The 25,842-nt window shown below is 36.9% G+C and overlaps 1 protein-coding gene across 2 annotated transcripts in view; it reads left to right on the top strand.

Moving 5' to 3' along the window:
* Positions 1-25,842, top strand: part of LOC145672031 (serine/threonine-protein phosphatase 6 regulatory ankyrin repeat subunit A-like) — a 98,617-nt gene extending 72,775 nt beyond the window's left edge. For both annotated transcript variants that reach the window (XM_081741226.1, XM_081741225.1), the window contains 4 exons: positions 6,864-7,093; positions 9,996-10,158; positions 13,314-13,522; positions 18,410-25,842. In XM_081741226.1, the coding sequence (XP_081597352.1) occupies positions 6,864-7,093; positions 9,996-10,158; positions 13,314-13,522; positions 18,410-18,540 (733 nt within the window). In that variant the 3' untranslated portion in view covers positions 18,541-25,842. The remainder of the gene's footprint in view (positions 1-6,863; positions 7,094-9,995; positions 10,159-13,313; positions 13,523-18,409) is intronic.

Raw genomic sequence — 25,842 nt, 5'->3', positions numbered from 1 at the left:
CCTTCTTGGCGGGATGCTGATCTACTGGAATGCTATGACAACACCTTGAAAAACGGTCTAGAATCTATCCTGAATTGTTCACTCAACAATAACTCTTGGTTGCAGGCGTCCCTTCCTGTTAACCACGGAGGTCTCGGCATTCGTCGCGCCATGGATCTGGCTATTTCATCCTTCCTGTCTTCATTCTATGGCGCTAAGCCATTAATTGAGACCATTCTCCAACAAGATCTTAGCCTAGTATCGGATTCGGATGTCAACGATAGCATTGCTAAGTGGTCATCTATAGTGGGATCAGATCCACCTGACCTTGATAAGAGAGGACTACAATCCTCTTGGGACGATCCTCTTATAAGTCATCACTTTTCAGCTCTACTTCAGTCATCCGATAACCCAGAAGATAAGGCCAGACTTCTAGCTACATCATCTCCAGAAGCAGGCGCTTGGCTTCATGCTATCCCGTCACCTTCTTTAGGATTACATCTTCCCAATGACAGTTTTCGAATTGCCAGTGCACTGCGTTTGGGAGCAGATGTTTGCGAGCACAGATGTCCTGCCTGTAGAAGTGTCGTAGACAAGAAGGGCCTTCATGGACTCTCCTGTGCCAATAGTGCGGGCAGATATTCACGCCACTCCAGCGTCAACGACATTATCATGAGGGCACTAATTTCAGCAGGCGTTCCTTCTATATGTGAACCGTTGGGATGCAGTCGTGCAGACGGCAAAAGGCCAGATGGTATGACCCTAATACCGTGGAAGAAAGGAAAAGCACTTCTATGGGATTTTACTTGTTCCGACACCTTCGCCCCTTCAAATTTACATTCTTCCTCAGCACAAGCTGGCAACGTGGCTGCTCGCCGAGAAACAGAAAAACGCAGGAAGTATAGCAATTTACTCGACAAATATAATTTTGTCGCTATAGCTATTGAATCGGGTGGTTCATGGGGTCTCGAAGGCCTTAACTTTATAAAAGAAGTTGGTCACCGCATTTCTTTATCGTCAGGAGATGCTAGAGCAACCTTTTTTCTACTGCAACGCATCAGCATGGCAGTACAAAGAGGGAACGTTGCATCAGTTTTGGGAACGCTACCCTCTGGTAAGGAACTGGAGGAGATCTTTTGTCTGTAATCTCGGCGAAGTTGGAGGATGCTGTTGCGAGGCTTATGTTATCAAAATTATATTTGAATTTTAAGTACCTTTCCAATATGTATGTTTGTTTCTTTGTTGAAGTCTATTGTTCTTTTTAGCACCGAGGCTATATGTGACGAAAACCTATAGTAAAATATAGAATCCAAACCACTAAAATACAAATATAATGTTGGACATATTTTTAATGATGTATACACAGTGGGACCATTTTATATCTACTTAATAAATAATTCAGAAGAAAAAAAAAACTTTTTGAAATTTGTCAAACTTCGTGAGGTAAATGCTGAATACATATCGAAAACAATTATCGAAACTTTGGCTTCTGTACCGGTAGGTGTTAATAAGGACTCAAAATGCATTGGGCAGGCTTACGATGGGGCGAGCGTTATGAGAGGCCACATAGGTGGTGTGCAAAAGTAATTTCGAAAGTCTCATCCCCTCGCTGATATATCCATTGCAGTACCCATCAGTTAAATTTATTGTAGAAGTGGGTTAGTTCGAACAAATAAATACATTTTTTTGATTTATTGCAGACTTTGCATAATTATTTCTACGTCGTAAAAGCTCATAGACGAATACAGCAGGCTCAGACAGCGTTAGGTTTGGAGCAGTCCAGTATATCTGATCTTTTAGACATTCGTTGCCCTTCACATGTTCATTCACTGAATGCTATAAAAAGAATGATGGAGCTATAATCTTTGCATTAGAGGGAAAGGATGCAAAGATGACTACTGAAGCTGAGGGTATTGTGAACAAACTGAAATCATTTGCAACTGTTTCATGCTTAATTATTTTTAGTAAGTTCTTGGGAATTAGTAGTGGCCTGAATAATTTTCTACAAGGGAAAGATATACCCTAGCAAACGCCCAGCTACTTATTTGTTCGGCTGTTGAAGCCATAAAATAACTTAGAACAGAGGAAAATTCATTGTGTCACTACACTGAAGCATAGGAGTTTGTCAAACAAAATTGTATAGAATGTTTTAATCAACCAAAGAGCAGAGAAAAGTGAAATAATAGTAGTATAAAAGATTTTCTGGTTTCGGGTAGTATTCCGAAGAAAAGAACACAGGGTTATACTGAAGCGAATTTTCGTACAAAACTCCTATATCCAGTGATTGACAACATTGCGAACGAGTTTGACAGACGATTCTGTAAGGAAAATATATCTGTAATTCGTGGCATTCAAGCATGTCATCCTAAATCAAAACTGTTCTTGATGAAGGAGGCAACGGAAGAGTCTGCTACGAAATTCGAAATAGATTTTCCTGAACATGAATTCATTGTTATAAAAAATTATGTATAATATCTTATGAAGGGGAAAGAAATTACAAATATCTCGGACCTGCATGCTGCTCTGCCCAAGCCAATTTTCCCCCAACTACGAATTTGGTGGAAATAACCTTGACGCTACCTGTGTCATCAGCTTCATGTGAGTGTTCTTTGAGCTTGCATGAAAGGTTCAAATCATATCTTAGTTGTAAGTCTGGTTAGGACAGAGCATCAGCGTTAGTCGCACTTGAAATAGAACAAGAGAAGATAAAATTATTGATATATTCCCAAAGTCGTTGCATAGGCGTCATAGTTTTTGTTCAGCAAGTAATTTGTAAATACGGTGTGGCAAAACGTTGTCAGATGATGCAAGAACAGCATTAAAGAAAATAGTGTTGTAATATTAGGCCAATATTTTACCAATTATTATTTTATTATATATGTACTTCGTTGATTAGATTTTTTTAATGTTCACAGAAGTTCAAATAATTGTAGGCCTCGTGGATTGATTTATGTATGAGACGCACGGAAGACGTTAACGATTTTGTAAGCAATAAAATGTACTACACTGCAAACAATTACGGTCACATTTATTGACCGATTATCATCAATTCTGGCTGCCAACAGAGTACCCTAAAATTTACGGTATTAGTATTAAAGTTATGGTAATTGGCATGCATACGACCTTTTTGTGGCCTATAACCACAAATTTTACAGTAATACTGTAAATTTTAGGGTAATCGGTTGGCAGCCAGAATTGGCGGTAATCGGTCAGTAAATGTGACCGTAATTGTTTACAGTATAATATATAAAGGAAGTCAGGATCTTTGAAAATTAACGCTAAAATATACGTCTCGATAGCCTGTGTGTTCAGTTTAGGTAGTCTCATAGAACTCATCGCATTTTTTGGGTAGTGAACGTCTGTTACTATATTATTTGTAACTATTTTCCCAAGCTACAAAGTATATAAAGGTACAAGGCAAAAAGGTATGTATAAATGTATCAAAAAGTATTTGTATGAAGTATTGCGTTTTATAATGTTTTTGCGTGAGTAAACATTATTAATACATAATTTTTGAATTATTGTTTCATTATCGCATTTCGCAAGAGAGGTTCACACTTCTAACCCCCGAAAGAGTAGTTAAAGTTTAATTTAGGACAATTTATTGGTGAGTTTTCCAAACAATATTTTCCGTGAATTATCCTGAGTACACTACAGTATATATATATATATATATATATATATATATATATATATATATATATATATATATATATATATATATATATATATATATATATATATATATATATATATATATATATATATATATAATATGGGTTATTCCATTTGTAAATATGACCCCCCCAAACTCAGAACTCTGGCTACGTCCCTGGGTATAAGTTTAGTTCTGTTGGGCAAGTGTTTCTAAATTATACACATACTCGCATGAACTGTGTAAAAGAAAACGAGCGTTATGATTCAGTTGATCTGTGTTCATGGAACAATAACTGCATCAAGAATAATTGGATTTCGTCTGAACTTCTTTAGCTGCTTTACCTGTAGTAGTTGATTAATGTATTAACATGCGTAAACACGCCCGTTTTATTTATCGTATGTTGCTTCTTAATGCAATATTTAATTTGCATAAAACGACTACTGTGTTGTCTTTATTTCCCATATGTATTGTTGATTCATTATTACGCAGCCATGATGATAATAATAATGTTGATATGAAATTATCAAATGTTAGGAACATACATCACCGGGAATCGAACCGTGAACCAAAGGCGTGCGCGCTAGCCATTAGATCAACAGAAATAGCCTCATAGTATTGTGTGTAGACTCTTATTAGAATATGTGGATCATATTAGTGAAATAAAGATCCTGTATAGCAAATTACGTAATCCAGTTGTTATTCTACAGCATAGAGTTATACTGCGAAAATTTTGACCACCATTTTCATTTTAATCAATCCCACATTAGGAAAGTAACAATAAAAAGTAACTAAGGGTACAATATTAATTTTGTTAAAATGTATTAATGAATATATAATTTTGATGTAACTCCGTGGCCTTCCTTATTTATTGAAGGTAATTTCTAATTTTCGCATAGTATCCTCATGAAAAGTAAATAATAGGAAAACAAACATAGGGCTGAGTTACCTACATAATTTTCTTACGAAACCATAGGCGAAATTAAGAAAGAAATTGTGGAAGATCGTACAGATACCTGAAAATTAAATTTTTATTTATTCCGGTCATCAGCGTTGTTGTATCTGAACAGTGCATTTATAAAGCTTGAGCGAGTACAGGTAAAGGGTCTTCATACTACTACTCACCCCGCGCCCCCACCCTCCAATATGTTTTCTACAATCAATTAACCGTCCCAAAAATTTATCCCATTTCTACTCTAATATCTAGTAAAATTTCTAGTGCAGTGATAGAAGAAATTACTACACTTCCGGTTTCAGTATTGAGAAAACAACAAACCACTCAAACCAAACTCTTTCACGTGGGTACACGGACACTGCTGCATGTTTTGACGTATGTTCAATATAAGAGGACCAGAATTTGACAAACCCTGCTCTAAAGAATGAAACTCTTCAACAAATGCAGATTAGTGCTTCACAACAACACCAAGCTTTTTTTTTTTTTTTTTTTTTTTTTTTCCAAAGCTCTTTTGCGTCAGAATTCAACATCAATCAAGCAAGTCTTCCCTGCCTGTCTAGTGGCTACCACGCATGTCTTTGTAAACACAAGGTCCCGGGTTCGGACCCCTGTGAGAAACATTACATTTGAATGCATTACTGTGGCTCGAATTCTATCTTAAGCTGTAGGTCTATGTCTCGTATAGCTTCGATATTGAAAGGGCCGCCACTCCCGACGAACCAGCGAAACGGTCAAACTGGGAAAACGTAAGTAAATACACTGGAGGACATTTGAGGAACAAGAAATTTCTTTGCCTCCACTGTAGTTTACGGTGGCATTCTAAATGCTTCAGCTATTAGAATATACTGGGTGTATCAAAAGTCTGGGGCCATAGGTCAACTCCGTTATGAGTGAAGTTACAAAACAATGGATAGTTGTTGGAAATAGATGGTTTTCAATCGAAAATGGTGAAGTTTTCCAGTCTCATCAGCTGTTTGGACTCCACATTGTTAAGGACCCCTAACTCACTCACTCTATGGTCTATGCTGCGAACACAAAAACTCTCCATTGATTTTTGCCCTTAGCCAACTGGATTCAGTGTTTACTATGTATTCCTATTTCTATGAGATCCATCTTAATATTACCCTCCCATATGCGCCTAATGGTCATCTTCCGATTGGTCTTCGAGTTAAGACTTTGAAAGCGTTCCTACTTTCTTCCATCCTGGCTACATGACCTGCCCACTTAAGCCTCCTAGACTTGACGACCCTAACAATGTTGGGTAAACCATATAAATTATGTAGTTCCTCGTTATGAAGTTTCCGCCATTCCTCATTTCTGTTCCTCTTGAGTTCAAATATTCGTGTCAGGATCTTATTCTCAAATACTTTCAGTCTACTTTCTTCCCTCAGAGTAAGCGATCATATTTCGTAACCATGGACAATAGACTTAATTATCATTTCATATATTTTAAGTTTCAAATTCCTCGACAGAATTCGCGACGATAAGAGAGAATAGTAACACGCATTCACTACTTTTAGTCGAAATTTAATTTCTTCGTTAATATGGTGTTGGTCTGTTAATTAACGCACCTTATATTAAACGAAAAAATAAAGTTGTAAGTTTAACAGGGAATTCGGATGGAACGTAAAGACACAAAAATGATACGGTGAACGTAAACATTTTTGAGAAAACTCAGAACACCTGGGATCCGTTCCCAGAAAATGCTGTGTTGTTGGTAGAGGGAACAAACTGCCGAACTGGTAGTGTTGCTGTTTGATTTAACATGGGAAGGGGGGGGGGTTTACTATACAGGAGCCATCAGGAGATGATCCCTGAAATTTCTTACCAGGGGCGGAGGGAAAATGGAACCGTACTTCGGTACTAGTGTTACCAACCACGATCATTCTGTTTTACACCATTAAGAAAAGTACCATTATAGATTCACCGAGACAGGCTTGACGTGAGTAGTGGCAACTTCGCTTCGAGCTGTCAGAGACCTTCTCTTGCTGTCTTCTCTATAGTGTAGAGTCCAAATGTCTAGTGCAGTTGGAAGAATTCCACATTTTACCTAGGTAGATTGAAAACTATCTGTTTACAACAGCTTTGCTCTATCTCCATTTTTTGTTATCTTTAATCATAAACGGGATTTACTGGTATTTACGGCCCCGAACTTTTGATATACCTGGTAGAAATAAACATAAGATAAGAAAAGCAATACATATGATTCAACTTAGTAGTATTGTAACAGAATTAGTGTAAGTAATTCATGTGACGTTATCTGTTTGTTTTCAGACTTCATGGTAGTGAAGCATGCTTGAGCCTATTAATCCGACACTACGGATCGCATATAGTGAATCTTCAAGATCAAAAAGGACGAACTCCTTTGCACGTAGCAGCCTTTCACAACAATGTTGATTGTATTCAGCTTCTGTTAACCAACAAGGCAAATGTAGATGCTCAGGATTACTCAGGGAAAACTCCTCTCATTACAGCTGCCTACAATGGCCAGAGCAGTGCCATAGGTAGGTATCGGTGTTTTCAAAATAAAAAGTTAAAATTTGAAATCATGTTTTAAAAATTAACTTTTTTTCATTGTTTATCCATACTCTAGCAACCTTCGCAGGAGTTAAAGAATGAAGCTTTAATTTTGTGCTAATATTTTGTTCTGTGAAACTGTTTTTATGAGCATTTTTTACAGCTATTTATGTGTATTTTGTTTACTTATTTAACGAAATAACTAAATACAGAAGAAAATTTCAGCTTTATGGTAAAGAATTGATGCCCTTACCATGTTAAGAAATAACGTGACACGACCAGCGATTGTGCGCGATGTGAAACCCAGTCTGATAGCTTCGCCCTGGATCTTAGTTTTCATTGGGGGAAGGGGATAGGTCCCCGTTCAAGTATAATTCGATTTGTGGAGTGTTCGCCGTATGACCAGACATCTTGTTCTGGTTGAAAGAGAATGCGAGATGCATCTTTGCCATATAAGGATGGAATACTGTGGCCTTTACTCCATAGGATGGTAATCCAAGTAGAGCAAACATCACAGAAGATAGTCATTAATTGAATTTTTCTCCCGAGAGTTAACGAAGAAAAGAGTTATCACACAACGATAGCTTCTTCCACCGCTAACTACACATAGGTGAAAATTCAAGTAATAACTTAAAATTGACAAATAAGACAAAATTTCAGCACCATTTAACATGAAAATTAATTAAACACTCTAAAAATTCACTTGTATCAATATATTTTACCATGCACGACAAGGCAAAGAACATGAGGCAGTATTTTTCCGTACACATATATCGCAAATGAAACACACAAATAGAAGTTTATATTTACTATAATACTTACATCTCTTAAAAATATGAAGCAATACTAATAAATAAATGTGGATGTATTAACATGACTTAGAAACCAATGGATGTGTTACATTTTTGATAAATTTTACCAGCAGTGATACCAAAAGGGTTCCTTGTGTGATGCAGATTCTGGCGCCGAATGAATGCTGCTTCCCGCGATTTCTCTCTTGTTCTCGCTGTTTGCGTGAGCTCCGCCTACCAGAGTGACGTAATCACAGGTAGGGCTGTGATTGGCTGCCGTTGGTTGCCAAGGCCGTTGGCTGCTTCGTCTGCTGGATGTTGCTACCCGTGCGAGAATGCATAGCGCTGGTGTAAATATAGCAGTCTTTTTAAAATAAAAGGAAATTAAATTGTCTGAACTGGATACACCAAAAATAATGCGCAAATGAGTTTATCACAATACCACTGCGGAGTAGCGGCCCCAGAATGATGATAATCTGCATTTTAGCCTGTTTGTGCACCCCGAGTATCATAAGTTTGACATCTACGAGATCAATAGATGACTCTCCTTCCATCACGTTCCGACAGATGGACTCATGCTTCGTCTTATTCCTCTCCGTGGTATGTGAAGGATGAACCATATAAACTCGAGCCTTATGCTTCTTTACCAATGAAATGTTGTATACTTTTGTATTCTTTGAGGGAGTGGGTTCATATGTCACAGCACCACATCGAGGGGTAAACCTGGGCCTCCGATATCTACGATGCCAAACAATTGGAGGGGCGTTGATCCCTTTCTTTGACATACAAAAATCTTTTATCGTATACTTTTACTCGGTTATAACTACTATAACCAAAATCGGAAAGAGCATAAATGCTATCATCCCTCCCAAAAGCCGTGATTCTCGAAGCATATGACTACTCACACGCACAACACCTATCCCTCGTGCAAGTCAACACAGCACTTTTGAGCTACTCGCAGTAACTTTTCGGGCATGTCCACGTGTGCTTCTACATAGCAGTCGAATTCTTTACCATAAACCTGAACTGGCTTTCTGTAATCAGCTTTCTTGAAGACAAGATGACTATTCTATCAGGCCTTGTTTCCATTTTGTACTAATACACAATAACACACTGAGCAAGGCTATGTGATAATATGTAAAAAACAGTATCACGTAACAGTTTCAACACAATAACTGTGTCTTCATCAGACTTCCACTCCTTCTCTGGAAGTAAGGAAGTCTGATGAAGGAGTGGAAGTCTGATGAAGACACAGTTATGAAGTCTGATGAAGACACAGTTATTGTGTTAAAACTGTTACGTGATACTGTTTTTTTACATATTATCACATAGCCTTGCTCAGTGTGTTATTGTGTATTAAGACAAGATGATGTGACGAGAAGGGACTTGTTCTGTATGAGTTTATTAGCATGGTATTCTGTACAACTGTAAACTGCAACTGAGGCTAAGCTCTTGGTGTGGTCGGAACTCCGTAAGTTATAGGTATCATCTTCCATAACCTTGGTCCTGCTTAAGAAAGTTAAGCAAAAATGAGTCAATCAGCAGTTTCATAAATATCATTTTAGGTAGGGAAGAGTGATGGGGAAGGGTAGAATGTAAATGATAGAGATAAGGGCTGATGTTTTAATGCTTTTGATGATAGTGGTTATCCCGATGGCAGAACTTTCTTCGTCTTTCTGTGATGAGCTTTTAAGTCAAAACTTTTCTGCAGGAATTTTGCAAAAATTTTCTGCAGAAGAAACACTTGTGATTGTTAAAAATACGCTTTGCGCGATGTAGAAAACAGTTCAAAATATATTTATGCGAGTCGGCCTTGTATATAAGACATCTACGCATAGCAGGCTTGTTTTTATACTTTTCTGTTGGCTATTTTTTTTTTCCTCTGGCAATTTTTTTCTGTACAGGCGCGGCAAATTTTCTGTGATCACATCGCAGATCGCGGCATGTTCTGCTATGGGTATTATTATTATTATTATTATTATTATTATTATTATTATTATTATTATTATTATTATTATTATTATTATTATTATTATTATTATTATTATTGATCGTTGTATGTAACATTTTCTAATGAAGGAATATATCCTCATTTCAGAGTTGCTTTTAGATTGGAATGCGAACGTGAGGAGTTTCGACTGCCACCGTAATACAGCTTTACATCACGCGTGTCAGAGACATCATTCCAACTCAGCTTTGCTTCTTTTGGAGAGAATCAATGACGTCGAGGTTGTCAATATGACAAACAGCGAACTTAAAACGTAAGTTGCTAAAATTAAAGGAACATTTGAACACATTTGAACAGCAGTTTCAAAAAGTGCATCACTTGTGATAGTGTGAATAATGTTTTGTTATAACTTCCACTCAGAGTTACCAAAGAGTAAAGTTCTGCCGTATGGCTAGCTGAAATGGCAAAACATTATCTTAGTTATTAAGGAGACCTACTTGTTCTTTATCTAAAAGAACAAGAGTATCACGAAATAATATTTATTTTCATTCATTGATATGCACAGGCGTGCGCAACGTGGGTGCCATGGGTGCCTTGGCACCCTCATTAGACAAACTTTATTTTATGTAGAATTATTACAAACTGAGAAGAGATTACCTGTAAATTATTTCCCGTCTGCATGTGTGCCGACACAGCGTCGGGTGCAATGACGCTATCTTTTGTTCGGAAAAAGTGGGGGGAGGACAACATTCCGTATGTTGGTACTTTAGATCAGGCACGCACATTCGCAATGTCCTGCGCACGCTAATGTTGATACGCACAAGGCAAACAGCAAAAGCTCCGTACCCGTATATTTCATTGAGGTAACTAAAATGATAACACAAATCGAATCCTTTCAAAGAGCTCCTCCGTGGCTGCTAAGCGGTTAGCGTACGCACCTTTGGCGTGGGAGACCCGGGTTCGATTCCCGGCGGGAGCTCATGTGGTTCGGATTCCGTGTTAATCATTAGGTCCCGTCTCATATAGCCTTGTTGCTGAAAGGAACATTAAACTCAGAATCAACTCAACTGTAACTCGAATCCTTTCAAACCTTCCACAGGTCAATGTAGTCCATAGATATTATACAAAGGCTGATCTGTTTCCATTCGAACAACTTGCAAACAGTGGGTTTCACAGGGCAACAAAAATATACGTAGACGTGTGTCAGTCTCTCAGTTGTGTCACTGAGTGAAGTTGTTGTAGTGGGCAAAATGGTGCTGTTGCGAACTACGTGATGGTTCTTTCCCATACACACTTTATCATTTCTCACGCAATAGAATAATTTAAATATTTGTTCATAACAGCCTCCTCCACAACCCACAAACCTGTGCTGAAGAAGATCCGAGATATAGCGCAGCTTGTTAGGGACAATTAACATCTTGTCCAATCAATAATATTCGTTCCATCTGTTATAAATTGAAGCTACAAACTCCCCACAAAAACAGCGTGTATGCGTTAAGAGCAGGGGCAAAAGGTTGTTCGAGTGCCACCTAGTGGTGAGTCCTGGAAATTTTGCTGAGACAATGGACGAAGCGTGAATCCATTGAAGAAACTGAGGAAATATGCGGATCATTTTCTACAGAGATGTTCATTAAAAAGACCGATGTAACTTCAGGCGTCAAATAGAAAAGAAGTTTCTCGATATTTTTATGTTTACTGGATTCTGCTATAGAGGAAACCTCAAGATTCGTATGGTCGAAGACAATGTTAAGAATCAGTGCTGCTTGCTAGCAAGAATATATTCTATCCGAAGTTTACATAAACGAAATCCCAGCATTGTATGTTACGATACCCATCATGTGAAACAAACCGTCAAGACACACGTCTAAAACATCGTGCTCTTCTACCGACGCATGGTAGCTGCAACTGGTATGCATGCTTTTCATCACATCGAATTCACACGATAAATGGTCTGTGGAAAGCCTGCACACAGGAGTGGAACAATATACGAACTTCAGTTTGTTCAGAGGGAAACAGGTTAGCATTTCTGTAATTTTATTTCAAAATATGAAGTACTCATTAAATATTTTCGCGTCATGGCAGCTTCTTTTTCATTGGGAAGAGAATTGTACAATAATACTAAATCTACAACTAAGTGTTGTTGTTCTACTTAAATGAAATATGAAGGAAATGTTACTAGGTGATTGTGACGAATCTCTTCTGCTGTTGAGGACATTGTGTTCTGAAGTGAACTGTATAATGAAAAACACTGTTGATCAATCATGTTGCTACTTTTCGTGGTTTTCTGGTCTCAAATTATCATTAATAATTAATGTGTATTGTGATTTACGTTGTTTGCTCTCGTGTTATTTGTTGAATCTTCGAATTTTTGCTAGAATTCTATCGTAATTTTTTAGACGCGTGAAGTCTAATTGTTGTGCCATAGACTGTGCAAGCATAAGAGCATTCTTTTAATTCTTACAATGTACAGCGTGGACCATAAGTCGCTTGACAACAGCAGTTAGTCAGTTTTTAATTGACTCGAGTAGTGATAATGCATTAACGTAAACATTACTTATTGATGTGATTTGGTAATCATACGTGGTTCGTAAATAATACGTTATTAAGAAGTGATTTTTTAAAATACAGTATTTAAGCCTTGTTACATTTGTAATTAATTACAATGAGTGGGTTGATAGACGAAATACCACTGAATGACCAGTGTGTTTACCAGATTTCAGCCCAATAGACTTTTTTGTCCGGGTAATAATGAAAGATATATATATATATATGCTCAATCGCCTTCAAAGTTGGCATCTGCAGAAAAATACACTTTCTCTCTCGCTCTCTCTCTTACTTTTGTTCCACTGCCCTTGCGATTGGGGAAAACACCGACGAAAGTCCTGTTCTGATATCTCCCGAAGTTTAGGCGTCACGTTGGTTTTGATCTCTTCTGCGTTGGCGAAATGGAAAAGGCCCATTTTCAGCTTTGGTAAGAGCAAAACATCCGATGGTGCTAAACTGTTTTTAAGGTTATCAGTTTGTGAATCAAATTTTCGTGAATTTACACACAAACTTCATGTTTGCGTGTTGCTCGATCTTTGAAATTGCACAAACTTATCACAACTCACTTCTTCGTTCAGCTACAATACTCGTACACTGCCTGTTATGACGTATTAATACTTGTCAGATTCATAACTAGGCAACCTAAGAACTGTTACAAGATTCATTCTGATTGCATCACAATTGCCAGAACTAGAACATTCTGGAAACTTTTCGGCTGCCCCTCATATATATATTAATATTGCGAATTTAAGCATTTAATAGGAAGTATTAGTTGTAAATTTGGCAAATTATCATGCAACAATATTACTGATAGAATGTTCGTGTGTGCTTAAAAATGATGAAAATGATGATTTAAGTAAATTAACTTGTTAAGTAACTTGTAATGATTTGCTGTAGCCTATCCTGTATATTGCATTGTTTCAGGCCTCTGCATCTGGCTGCACGGAATGGAATGGTGAATGTGACGCAGGTGTTGCTGCAGAAAGGTGCTTCAGTGCTGGCTGTAGACTGCCACGGCATGACTCCTGCGCTTGCCTGTGCACCTAACAGATACGTAGCACAGTGTTTGGCCATTATTCTATCAGTGCATCCTCCCTTAGGGAACCTCACGGTACAGGCCAATCACGTCACAGGTACGTAACGTTACTAGTGCTGCTGGCTTCAAATAAATATATCCATGAATATACTTTTTCCTCTTTAAGTAAGGGTTATTACAAGTAATTTTTTCTATTAGGAACACTCGTACCTCGTTGTACTTTTATTTACACAGATACAATCTAGAGGACACGGTGGCTTAAGGGTAGAGCTCTCACGTCTGATTCGAGGGGTCTCTGTTTGATCCCAGGCTACGTATACGAACACTTGCTGTCATCTGGTAGATACGTATCCGAACTACAAACATGCCAAAGTTCGTGAAATTGTGTTCACTCGTTCTGACATGTTATCGAAGCCGTTATGAATCAGACTATGATGAGCGTCTGCGACAGACGAAAAACGTTGACAGTAACTGTATTAATTTGATCTTACCTCAGAAAGCGTCATAATATATGATGTTTCATGTCCACAATACCGTCGTTGTTCTGGCAGAAGTAACTAACTCCAGCAATAATACATTAGAACAGGGTGGAAAAAAATCATGATTTTTTTCAAAAAAATCATTTTTGTTGATTTTTTTGATTTAAATCGATGTTTTTGATTTAAATCAAATCTTTTTCTTCGTATAATATAAGTCGCGAACTGAAGAAAAAACATTAGGAAATAGTATTAAATGTTAATTATGTCATTTAAGTGAAAGTATTGGGTTTTAATTTTGAATTAATTCCCAATCGTTAACCTATTTCAATCCCAAACAATGTTTCTTAAGCATTAAGGATAAAGTACAGCAATGTTTATCAACATAACACTTTTCTTTTCACGAAAGTTACTGATATTTGGCAGGGGCATATTTTTAAACAATTGGAACTAGCTAGCAGCACGAAATACATATAAAGTACATAAATTTCGCCTAAAATTAACTAACTAACTCTATGACCTATGGAACCCGGAGGTTCAATGCCATGTTCACAAAAGCTCTCCTGACTTCTATCCTTAGTCAACTGAATCCAGTTTCTATTTTGTATTCTTATTTCTGCGAGATCCATCTTAATATTGTCCTCTCATCTGCGCCTAGGTCTTCCTAATGGTCGTTTTCCGATTGGACTTCCAGTTAAAACTTTTTTTCATTCTAGCTACATGTCCTGCCCACCTGAGCCTCCAAGATTTGATGACCCTAAAAATGTTTGGTGAATGGTATAAATTATGCAGTTCCCCATCATGAAGTTTTCGCCATTCCTTTTGGTTCCGAATATTGGTTTCAGGATTTTATTCTCAAATACTTTCAGTCTGCGTTCTTCCCTCAGCGTAAGCGATCATGTTTCACAATCATACAGCACAACAGGCATAATTATCGTTTTATATATTTTAAGCTTCAAATTCCTCGACAGAATTCGCGACGACAAGAGATTTTGAACTGAATAATAACACGAATTCCTGCAGGAATTCCAAAATAAAAAAATTCAAAATGATCAGTTCCAGAAGAACAATCATTTGTGATTGTTAAAAATATGTTTTATGTGACGTGAAAAACAGTTCAAATGCGAGTTGTCCGTGCATTTAAGACATCTATACATAGCAGGCACGTTTTTATACTTTTCTGTTGGCTATTTTATTTCCTCTCACATTTTTTCCTGCACAGGCGCGGCAAATTTTTTGCGATCACATCGCAGATCGCGGCATGTTCTGCAATGGGGTCAAGTATCCACTTTATCAAAAGTATTATTCAATATTTAACGCATCCAAAATTTGTCGTATTACGATCCCGAGGAACTTCTATGTATTTAGTACATAAATTTCGCCCATTTTTTTTTTTTTTTTTGTTTTTTTTTGTTTTGTTTCGGAGAGGGGATCGGACCCCTCTAAATACGCCCCTATTATCTGGAAACAAACAAATAGACGTGGACACAAAAGAGTTTTCATCTTAAATGTCCATGGTGATTTCCCCGTTGGAATAAAAATTTTAAAACCGTGTGTTACAAAGAGAAGAAAGCAGGGTTCACCCGTAACCCGTTCAAACGGGATTTTCCCTGATCGTTCCCTATGTGATACTCGTTTTCATACTGTGCTTACATACATTTGAGTCTCATTGTATTATGATTATTATCTTCCACAATCAAAATAACAGAAGAGAAACGGGATTTTCCTTACTTTCACTTTAAATTAATTCATTTCGGAATTTGATTTAAATCAACGATTTTTATTTAAAAAATCAAGTGATTTAAATCTTGATTAAAATCGTGATTTAAATCAGATTGATTTAAATCAATCCACCCTGCATTAGAAGTAGTTACTTCTGCCAGAATGACGACCTTATATTACCTGTAGTTTAAGGAGCAGTTTGTTAAAAATAATTGTTAGAAATGTAATCATATCTTGAACTACTATACTCAATCGTTTTCCCCACATAACAACAGCTACAAGTATAGTCAGTGATATACTGTATGGATTATTCTGTTGAGAAGCATTGTGCAAGGACATTTGATTAAACTCATTTTTCCTCCAAAAAGTGCATTGTGTCTGATCGTTTTTCATATGATACTATTTTTTAATTACCTTCCTTCTAACGAGATGGTAATCAAATTACGCGTTAGAACAATGCCGGCAAAATTTTGAGATGTTACAGGTAGTGTCATGAGATGTAAGATCGATTGATAGAAGAGGTTTTGAATTGTCCGTTGAAGAAGGTTGAAGAAGGTATCGAAACCGTCAGGTTATTTAGTACAAACAATTTGCGACTTACGTAAATTTGACGTAAGTAAATCCATATTTTCGATCTAAGAAAATGTGCGAATAGTTCTTAGGTCTGAATTAAAAAAAAAAAAAAAAAAAAGTATTAAATTTCTAAATTCTATTTTGTGGTTTACCTAATGAGTGAGGCATGAGCTACGTGCTAATTTGGCAACTCTGTAATTACGACACAAAACACACTGATCTGCGCCTGCTATATTTAGGTAAATTTCAACTTACACAAAGAGCCCTGAACGACTATTTACGCAAGTCAAGAACTGTCCGTGTTATGAAACTTTCTGAGGTAAGTCAAAATATTAAGATTTAATTATGCATCAGTTCATGTCTATAAGTAAGTGGATGAATTATTTGTAAAAACTAATTGATTAGGATTCGATTCTTTCTCTATTAGGAATTCGGCGACTACAGGAGACTTCTATAGAACGACACGGTCCTCAATGGTAGAACGCTTCCCTCCGGTGTGTGGGGTCGCTGGCTCGATCCCCGGCCAAGTAAGTTTGTGGTGGACATCGTGTCCGCTCCCTTTCCTCCCACTTTCTTATTCCACCAATTCTTCCATCATCGTCTCCCTTAGCCTCCCTTAGCCTAAAAGGGCATAATCGTGAAATGTTATACTGAAAAATTTTCTTTCATTTTCGTCAACGGAATTCCACGAATATCGGCGTGGCTGTCATAGATTAGGGAATGTAGCTGCCAGATGGCTCTGTGTATTTTGCTCTCTTGTTACGTGAGGTAGTACCTTTTTACAGCCGATACACGTCATAATTATTAGTAGAATATATACAATAACTTACAGTGTGTTACAAAATTATAGTGACACAATTTTATAGTTAGTCCGTAATAAACCATTGTAATATGACTCAAAACAATAAAACTCTGATAATACTAAGGAAAAATGGTGCTTACCTACTCCGTCGCTTTTTAAAAAAAAGCCAAAACAGCTCCAGTAAACTCTCTTATCACCTTCGGTTGGCGAATCATCATGCAAAATGTTTCTCATATCCCAAATTTGTATATCATTTTCTTAATTTAAAATAAGGATTACAGTCTGTAATATCCTTGCTAGCTTTTATTTAAGTTAGTTAAGTATGCCGTTTCTTTCGTCAAATATCTAACTGTAAATTTATCACTTGAATTAACAATATATGTTCGATGAGCCTTTAACGAAATATTTTATAGGAAGCAGTGCTAAATTATTATTTTTAAAAATGTATTTACGTTATGTACAAAATAACACAGACCTCTGATAATGTGCATCGTCAGTCAAAGCTAGCGGATCCAAGTATGTACATGTACGAGGGTGATTCAGAAAGAAATCCCTTCAAGGTAATACCTTTATTTGTGTTTAACAGATAGCACCGATACAGGTATCAGTAGAAAGCTTGCATGTCTGCTACAAATAGTGGCAAATTTTTCTACATAGTCCCCATTACGAGCAAAACACTTGCGCCAACGAGAAACAGAGTTTTTCATGCCGTCGGCAAAGAGTTGTGGTGGCTGCTGGCAACACCATTCCCGAACTGTTGCTTCCACCTCCGCGTCACAACTGTAGCGTTGGCCCTTAAAGTGATCCTTAAGTTTAGGGGAGAGCCAAAAGTCACAGGGCGCAAGATCTGGACTATAGGCAGGATAAGGCAGAATGTGAACAACACTTTGCCAGGAGATGGAACAACTTCGAATTTTTGGGGCGGAAGAGAGGACGTGTGGCGGTACTCTATCCACTGACGCTTCGATTCCGGGTCGTAATGATGTATCCACGACTCGTCGCTGGCGATGAATGTTCCTGGGCGCACAACCTTCCAGTCAAAAATTCAATGACAGCCCGCTTTTCAACCGGACGTTACCACTGGATGCCATGGATTGCTCCATTACTCTGGAACGAGAAGAGATAGGAAGGTGAAACAAGTGGCATTCTATAGCTTAAAACATTGGTGCGTTAACGGTAAACAGTTCAGAATGTTTGCAGTACTATTGGGCTTGGAGGCATTCCTTTCTGAATCATTCTCACTTAATATTGGTAAGTAACCAGAATTCGATGCAATAGGTAAGCATGCTTTAAAAATAATAATAATAATAATAATAATAATAATAATAATAATAATAATATGCGTTAATTGCATCCTGACTTATTATGATAATATTAATTAAAAATTGTGTTGCTTATAATGTATTTTCAGGTCCAGGAAAGATGGCAACTTTCAACAATTTTCAGCCGAGGTTGGAGAATGACACGGCTTACAACTTGTGTTCTCCGGAAAAGGATCAATCCAATCTATCACATCACAGTTCGGATTCTGACTTCTACTAACGCCTGGGTTTTTCCTCCTACGGTCTATAGGCATTACTATAATTATTATTATTATTTCTAATATATCATTTTTAACGAATGAATAGAGAACATTACAATGCTTGAGGTATTCCAGACCCCGTGCAAGTATTTTCTGTGTAGCTTCTGGAGATGTACCCGCGAGCAAAGGGAACCGTTTTAAGAGTATTGAATGAAGCTTTTGAATGCATACAATGGGAGATGCGTTAGGTATAGCGTCTGTGATTTCCTTCAAGTCGCATAGAAAGGAAATTCGCAACCAGCGCTGCTGGCGGCGTTTTTTTTAAAACACTATTTTTCTTTTTCTTTTTTTTTCCTTGGAATAGTTCAGCGTTGGTTGATCCAGCGTTTCCTCTGAGTGTGTTGTGTGTAGTTCTGCCTTTGTAAGGGAAACAGTGTTCGTGTGTTGGTAGTGAAGTTGGATCTAAGTTAATTCGATTTTTTTGTAGTAGTTTATTTAGTTTTTGTTTCAGGACATGAATTGAAATATTTTATTTTTAAATTATCTCCTTATCCTTATTTGAAGTATTTGGCAGTTTCTGGGATTAAAAATTAACACATTTATTCAGATGATTTCAGTGTTTTAAGGCACCGTTAAGGAACATAAGTATGCATGATTTATACACTTAAGAGCTATGAATACCAGTTCCCCCGTTTCTTTTCTCAAAATATGGAAGCATGATTTCAGCTGTGTGGCTTCCAAGTACACGCAGAATGTTATTAAATGATATAAAAGCATACGAGAATCCGAAAAGCTAGCACGCCCGTGCTCCCGGTTTAATTTCTGGCAATGGCTCAAGTTTTTTTGTAACATTTATTGAACGCTATGAGAGCAAAGGATAACTGCTGGAAGAAAGAAAGTGGACAGGTTAAAAAATGCAAGAAATGTATTGGATTTGCAGTCAATCCACGGTCCTGGGATCACCCAGTGGAATGAATTTCCATCTGACGGCAAAAGTCTTTGATGCGCTGCAGCACAATAATTTATTGTTATTATTGTCTAAAATGATCATGGAACGTTAAACTAAACAAACACAGCACAATATTCACCTCATAAACTTAGATGATGGATTTCACAATAAATAAAAATATTCAAATGTTGACCATTTAGTTGTTTAGCGTCGTTTCTCAGCCCGAGACTAAGAACATGTACTCCATCAGGAACTGAACACGGAACTTCTGGCACCAAAGGAAGAAACCCTGACTGTTTATCCATGAGAAAGTTCTTCCATGATTGATTTAATTGTTATTTGTCATTTTAACTGGAATATCTTAAATGGTGATTCATATCCATTATCTATTTAAATAACATTTTTTGTATTGATATTTACACTGTTCTAGCGAAGATTGGGTGTTTGTGCTTTCAACTCTCAAGAAACGTAAAAAAGGAACTTTGTAGAATAATAGTAAGAAATCAGATGATCAAGCAGGCGTATAGTTTCTGATGTCTTCATATGTTACAAACAGCCCGACAATAGAATGCCAGAAGATGAAGGATGTGACATAGTGTGCATGGCCTTGACTTTAATTTCCAGTTTAATCACACCATCAATATTATATTACCCGGTGTAACAATGGAAAGTGAAACTGAACAGGTAAATGAGAGTAGCAATGACTGAAAATTGTAATTGGTTTCCTAGATATGCTTAAATTTGTTTCTATATTATATTTCGACTGCTATAGCTTGTAAGGGACCTTACTCCGTAATCTTAGTTTAATCGTGTTAAATTTTAATACTTTAAGAATGTATTTGTTTGGCCGACGAGTTCTCTAACAGCACCATTTAATAAGAATTAGACACGTTCGACGCTTATCGCCAGTTTTGCTTTTTTCTTTCATGTAACATCCAAATTCTCAGATACGACAGGTAAATAATGGTTGTCGTTTGTATGTATTCGTCGAAACGGCGTATTTGTTGTCCAAAAACTTCAATTATTTCTGAATAGTGTGTCAGGAGTTAATTTATCTTATTTTAAATACATTACTGAGAAGTTGTTTGTTGGTTTGATATGTGTGCAGTGCTGAACATGAAAAGCTAAGCTGCTTAAGGCCTGACTTCCATGAGAAGCTGATTATGGCTTCTTTCTGTACAATTAATTCTCACCCTGGAGATAAACAATCACGACTGAGATTTTATATGTAGTTCATCCAATTACGGTCCGCAACATTTAATGAAACGCGCACATCACTATTTGATTTTCAAGAAGTTAGATCTTGATATTAAATTAAGTTGACCATTCTGTTCCGAAATATAGATTGAATAGTACGAGAACTGCAATGAACAATATATACATAGCGTTTTAATATAAGACATATACAATATCTAAGTATAATAAAATATGGAATTTACGTCGTAATTGGCTATGCTAGAAACAAGGATTTGTAGCTCGCATACTTTTTTATGTGATATAACTCTACGCCAATTTGTACTACGAAGACAAATGTGGATTCTCATGGTTTTTGCAGAATACAGTGAAACGCTGTGAAGAACTGAAATCAGGTGTTATGTGGTTAGCTGAATGCTGTTGCTGGTTGATGATATTTATAATCTCTTTATGACCTCTCTCAACATGAACCCCGTTATCTTTAACTGGCGTCCTTGTTATGCTGCAACGCACCTGGAGACACTTGTTAGATATTAAGGAATAACAAGATAGTCGTACCGCAATAGGACGACAGGATAACGAAATAATAATCTCACTTCACAAACTCGACAGCAGTGACTTGATATCTGATCAGTTCCGCTTAAATTGCAGGAAGTTACAAACTAACACATATTGACGCCTATTTACAACAGTTGATCAATAATAAATCGTTTCTAGCTATTTCCTTCCGTATTTGACTATATAAGAGTTTGTTACCGTATATTTAGCGATAATTCTAATCTATCCAGTCATTCTTGTCTGCTTATATGCAGAAATCTTCTACTGACCTTTGTTGAGACCAAAAACTTTCTTTGATTTATTTTCTTGAAAAAGTGGCGGGATCTAAACTCAGAAGAGAAGTCCTTAGGATATAAAGGTATTTTTGGTTTTTAACTGGCGGATATAGACCGGTGAAATATTGCAGCATTGCAGTCAAAATGTAGTTTAGAATTAAATTTAAATGCACTACAAATTGCAATGGTGACCTGCCTTTTCACTATGGCCAAAAGTCGTCGTCTTCTGCTAAGCCTTTTCTCCCAGTTAGCTTTGACCGGCTTTCCGGATTGTGTCTTCTACCTGTTTCTATCCCGTATCACATCCGCTGTGATATCACAATGCGCCATATCGTTCTTAATACAATCTGCCCACTTCTTCTTTGTCCGTTTCCCATTGAGTTCTGTAGCATCCACTTGGTGAGCTACGTAATCCAAAGGTCTTCCCTCTTACATGCCCGAACCATTTCAGTCTACTGCTTAAATCAACAAAAACAGTAGATCGGATACTTACTTTTCTCTTGATTTGCCTAGAGTTTTCTCCCTTCCACTAATCGAATGCAGGGTTAATGAATCTTTGAAGATACAGGCTATGATAGAGTTCCTTCCACAAATTAGTTCACATGGATAATTGTTTGGAGTCTAATTTCCTTCTTCAGCACCAAGGCTATATAAAAGGGTATCATGCTTAAGCCACTTTTCGAGTTTATATCTAAGCAAGCAATCCAACCGGGAATCGAATCTGAGACACATTCTTATTATTAATGTGTCCATAAATCTCCATTAGCAAATAAATAATAATGGCAAAAGAAGTATTGTATTTTTGTGTGGTGATAGAGATATTCTTGTATGGAAAATGGGTTCGGGTAAAAGTGGACAAAACTTAATCTATGCTGTAGCTTTTAGTCCTGGTTAGAAGTCCCTATAGGTACAAAGCTCACTACTTTTCTGCCACGGGCTGTCATATCTCAACTTTGCTCCACTGACTCTTTTCACTAGAATTTCGAAAACTGTAGCATTCGGGGAATTTAACCTAAATACACCGTGTATACTCGAATCTAAGATGCACTTTCTTGCCGAAATTTCAGGGTTAGAAGGGGGAAGGGTTGCATATTGGAATCGAATACAAAACTGCACACAAAGTGATAGTGAAAGTTTGTGTTGAGACAGTAAAAGTGCTTAAGTAGGATGTCCCCTGTTCACAGTGCAAATAAGATTGTAAGACAGTACCTTTGTTCTCTTTTTAATCTTGACATTTAAATGTTTAGTAACCAGGGTGTCTACTAAAATTCCAAAATGAAATTTCGTGCCTCTTTTGTGACCTTTTCTTTACTAACATTTTTAAGAGCGAATTTGGGTGCGAATCAGGCCGAATTTTCATCCATGCGATAGAAACGTACTTTGCTTGCGATTTGGTAGCGTCTAAAGCCGACCATATACATTTTTGATGGTGAATTTTGACGTTTTATAGAACAAAATTTTCCAATCTGTACTTACATTTGTACAGTTAAAAAAAAATCGTGACCCAAAAGCTAAATTTCGTAACTTTTTCGTGACTTTCCTGACCGTTTTCTGATTTCGTGACCGATAGACACCCTGATTTGAACAAATAAACCCGTATGATTTAATTTGTACTGTCAAATTATGAGTTGCTTCGTTGAATATACAGGATGCATTTTAGAATTGAATACAGGGAATTGGCACAAATTTCGACATTTAGAAATGGGGTAGTCTTAAATTCGAGGGTGTCTTAGATTCGAGTACTTTTTATGAGAAGATTGTGGGGTTGTTTCTATCGAGTACTTTTCGAATTGCGTTAATAGTTATATAGATATACCTGTTGAGTCCTGGCCACGTTGTAATGTTTTAAGTTTTCGGATTCTTATCTCTTCGACTTCACATGGATATCTGCAAACATTGATTTTTACTATCGTGTATTTTTTTTAGTTAGTTTGTCATTATTATTTACAGAGAAGGAAAACTGAAGGTACAAAACATTTTAGTAGGTTGTCTGCCAAAGGTAGATTTTTATGCTTCGGGCAGGACATTCAGGGAGTTCGCGGAAGTAAAAGCGAACTTCATTATTTGACGCTTTTCGAAGATCGTGTACTGTGTAAGACCAAATTACGAAGAAAAGACGAACCGTCTGAGACCTCAGTGCTAAGTGTTCATGTTAGCAAGTACAAAGTGAACCAGGAAAGGATATGAGCTTTGTGAGGAGGTACATAAGCCTTATGGATTGTGGGCAGCTAATCTACCAAAATTATTTTCTCATTGTGAACAACAGTAATATATATATGCGCCTTTGTTAAGAATTGTAACAAAAAAGACAAACATACCGTAGATAGAAGCCTTTTAGTCCAAAAGCAGATCATATCTGGAGACTTGCTCGAGATTGAGTTATTAAAGCAGACAGATCATAGGATTATGAGACTTTAACTCTGACAAACGCCAAAAGCCGTTTCTATTATATTGGCGACGTTATAATAACTTTAAACGTTATCATATCCATATATTTGCGACTTTTAGTTAAGTAGAATATTGTGATTTTCTCAAAACCAATTTTTCAGCAGATACAATCCTTTTCCGTTGAACGTCACAATAGTTTACGAATAGAAGCACGGTGAGCCTAATTTAGGGATCCATTTTTAGTGAGTTTTAGTTAGTACAAAACGAGAGGAACTTCAACAATTTTAATTCACAATTGGAGGCAATTTTATACATAGCCGTGGCTTAATGGTTGGTTGACTGCATCACCTAGTAGAATCGCTTTACCCTGGTCTCTTGATACACAAATTTTTAGAAAGATTCCCTGAATTTGAAAATCTGCAGAGCAGCTTGAAAAATTCCCTAAATAATTTGTAACAAATGTAGAAGTACTGACAATCAGTATAAGGAAAGTAGCATAAAGAGTACAAAAAAGGTGAAAGGAATGAAATTAAACTGAGATTTACTAATAACTACAGGATTCCTTCAAACTAGAAAGTGAGGAAAACTGGATAATATTTCTAGAGCAGCCAAAACTTCCAAAGACGAGACTTGTAGGAACTCTGAAGAAGACAGCAAATGATCGTTTTATGAAGTACAAATTGAGGTTCTGTAAGATATTAACTACAGAATGCCAGCACGCTCTCTGTACGAAGACCAATGGTGACTACCTATTTCATACGCTAGGAAAATTGTTACAATGACTATCACAATTCATACAGCCGTGCTGCATATATACTAAGTGTCGATGTGCGAAACGGGAAAACTTGAGGTTTCTTGGCTTCTCGCCAATCGAGTATAGAAATTTCTGGTCTTGCTATGTTGTAAATGTATTTAGACAGTTCTTCCATCAGTTTGGTTAACAATATAAGGAATTCATGTGGTCATTCAAATAAGCAAACAAGCACATTTCTCTAAACCATAAGCAGAGACAGAAAGAGGTATCTAGAATTTGATGATGAAGGAACGCCTTCGCGGAACTTTGGTTTTCATACAAGTTCCAACGTTCATTGTTTATAGTTTACAGCAGAAACAACAGTGGCAGGAAAGTGCAAGATTTTCAGCAACATTATTGTATGTGGAGGAAAATCATCGTCATTTGTTAAGTGATGTATTGCCGGTAGAGGGGAAACTAAAATTTCATGTCATGGACTGTGCTAACTTATGAGGAGCACCAATGATTGTTTCAAATTGTAGAAAGTAGTTTCAGAAACTTCTTAAAGCTACCTCGGATATAAAATGACTGTCCAGTTGGATTCATTATTAACGCACAGGTACCGCCTAATAGTTCACTATTTTACGCTTTATTTACTCTCAGTTCTTTATAGTGAATCAGTCGAAAGTTAGAGCGTTCCATGGTCAGAGAAATGAATACACGGAGTTGATACTATGATCAGTAGATCTAAGAAAATTTTGTCAAACAGCACTTGTTAATGTATCACTTAATGTTCATTAAAGAGAGAGAAAAAAAAGATACCTTTGCGAAGCCTTGTCTTGGTGCCTATGAATATTAAAGCGACAAAAACTTTTGTTTTGAAAGAAATTTGCATCACAATTCGCTACGTTTCCTTTCGTAGTGGCGTCCATTTCACGTTGAAATATAGAAAAATCATGCAATGCGTGTTTCTCCCTCGCCTTGTGAACACATTATATATAGATTTAAAGAAAAAGAAATTAATTTCTAAAGACTGCCGTCTCCAACATGTGTCTTTGCACATATTGTGTGTGGGTCTTCCACAGTTTTTGTATGAGCTTACGTGTGAAAATAATTATTATATAAATAAGAAAATAAAATAATGTGTAGAATGCATGAGTTGTAGAGTAAATGAAATGTATCATATTTGCTGCTCCCAGTCCTTTTTTTAAAAAAAAGAAAACAA

Source organism: Thermobia domestica, chromosome 15 (assembly GCF_964235325.1).
Source record: "Thermobia domestica chromosome 15, izTheDome1.hap1.1, whole genome shotgun sequence".
Lineage (NCBI taxonomy): Eukaryota > Metazoa > Arthropoda > Insecta > Zygentoma > Lepismatidae > Thermobia > Thermobia domestica.
Note: the sequence above shows the minus strand (reverse complement) of the source record. Positions and strands in the feature narration are given on the sequence as shown.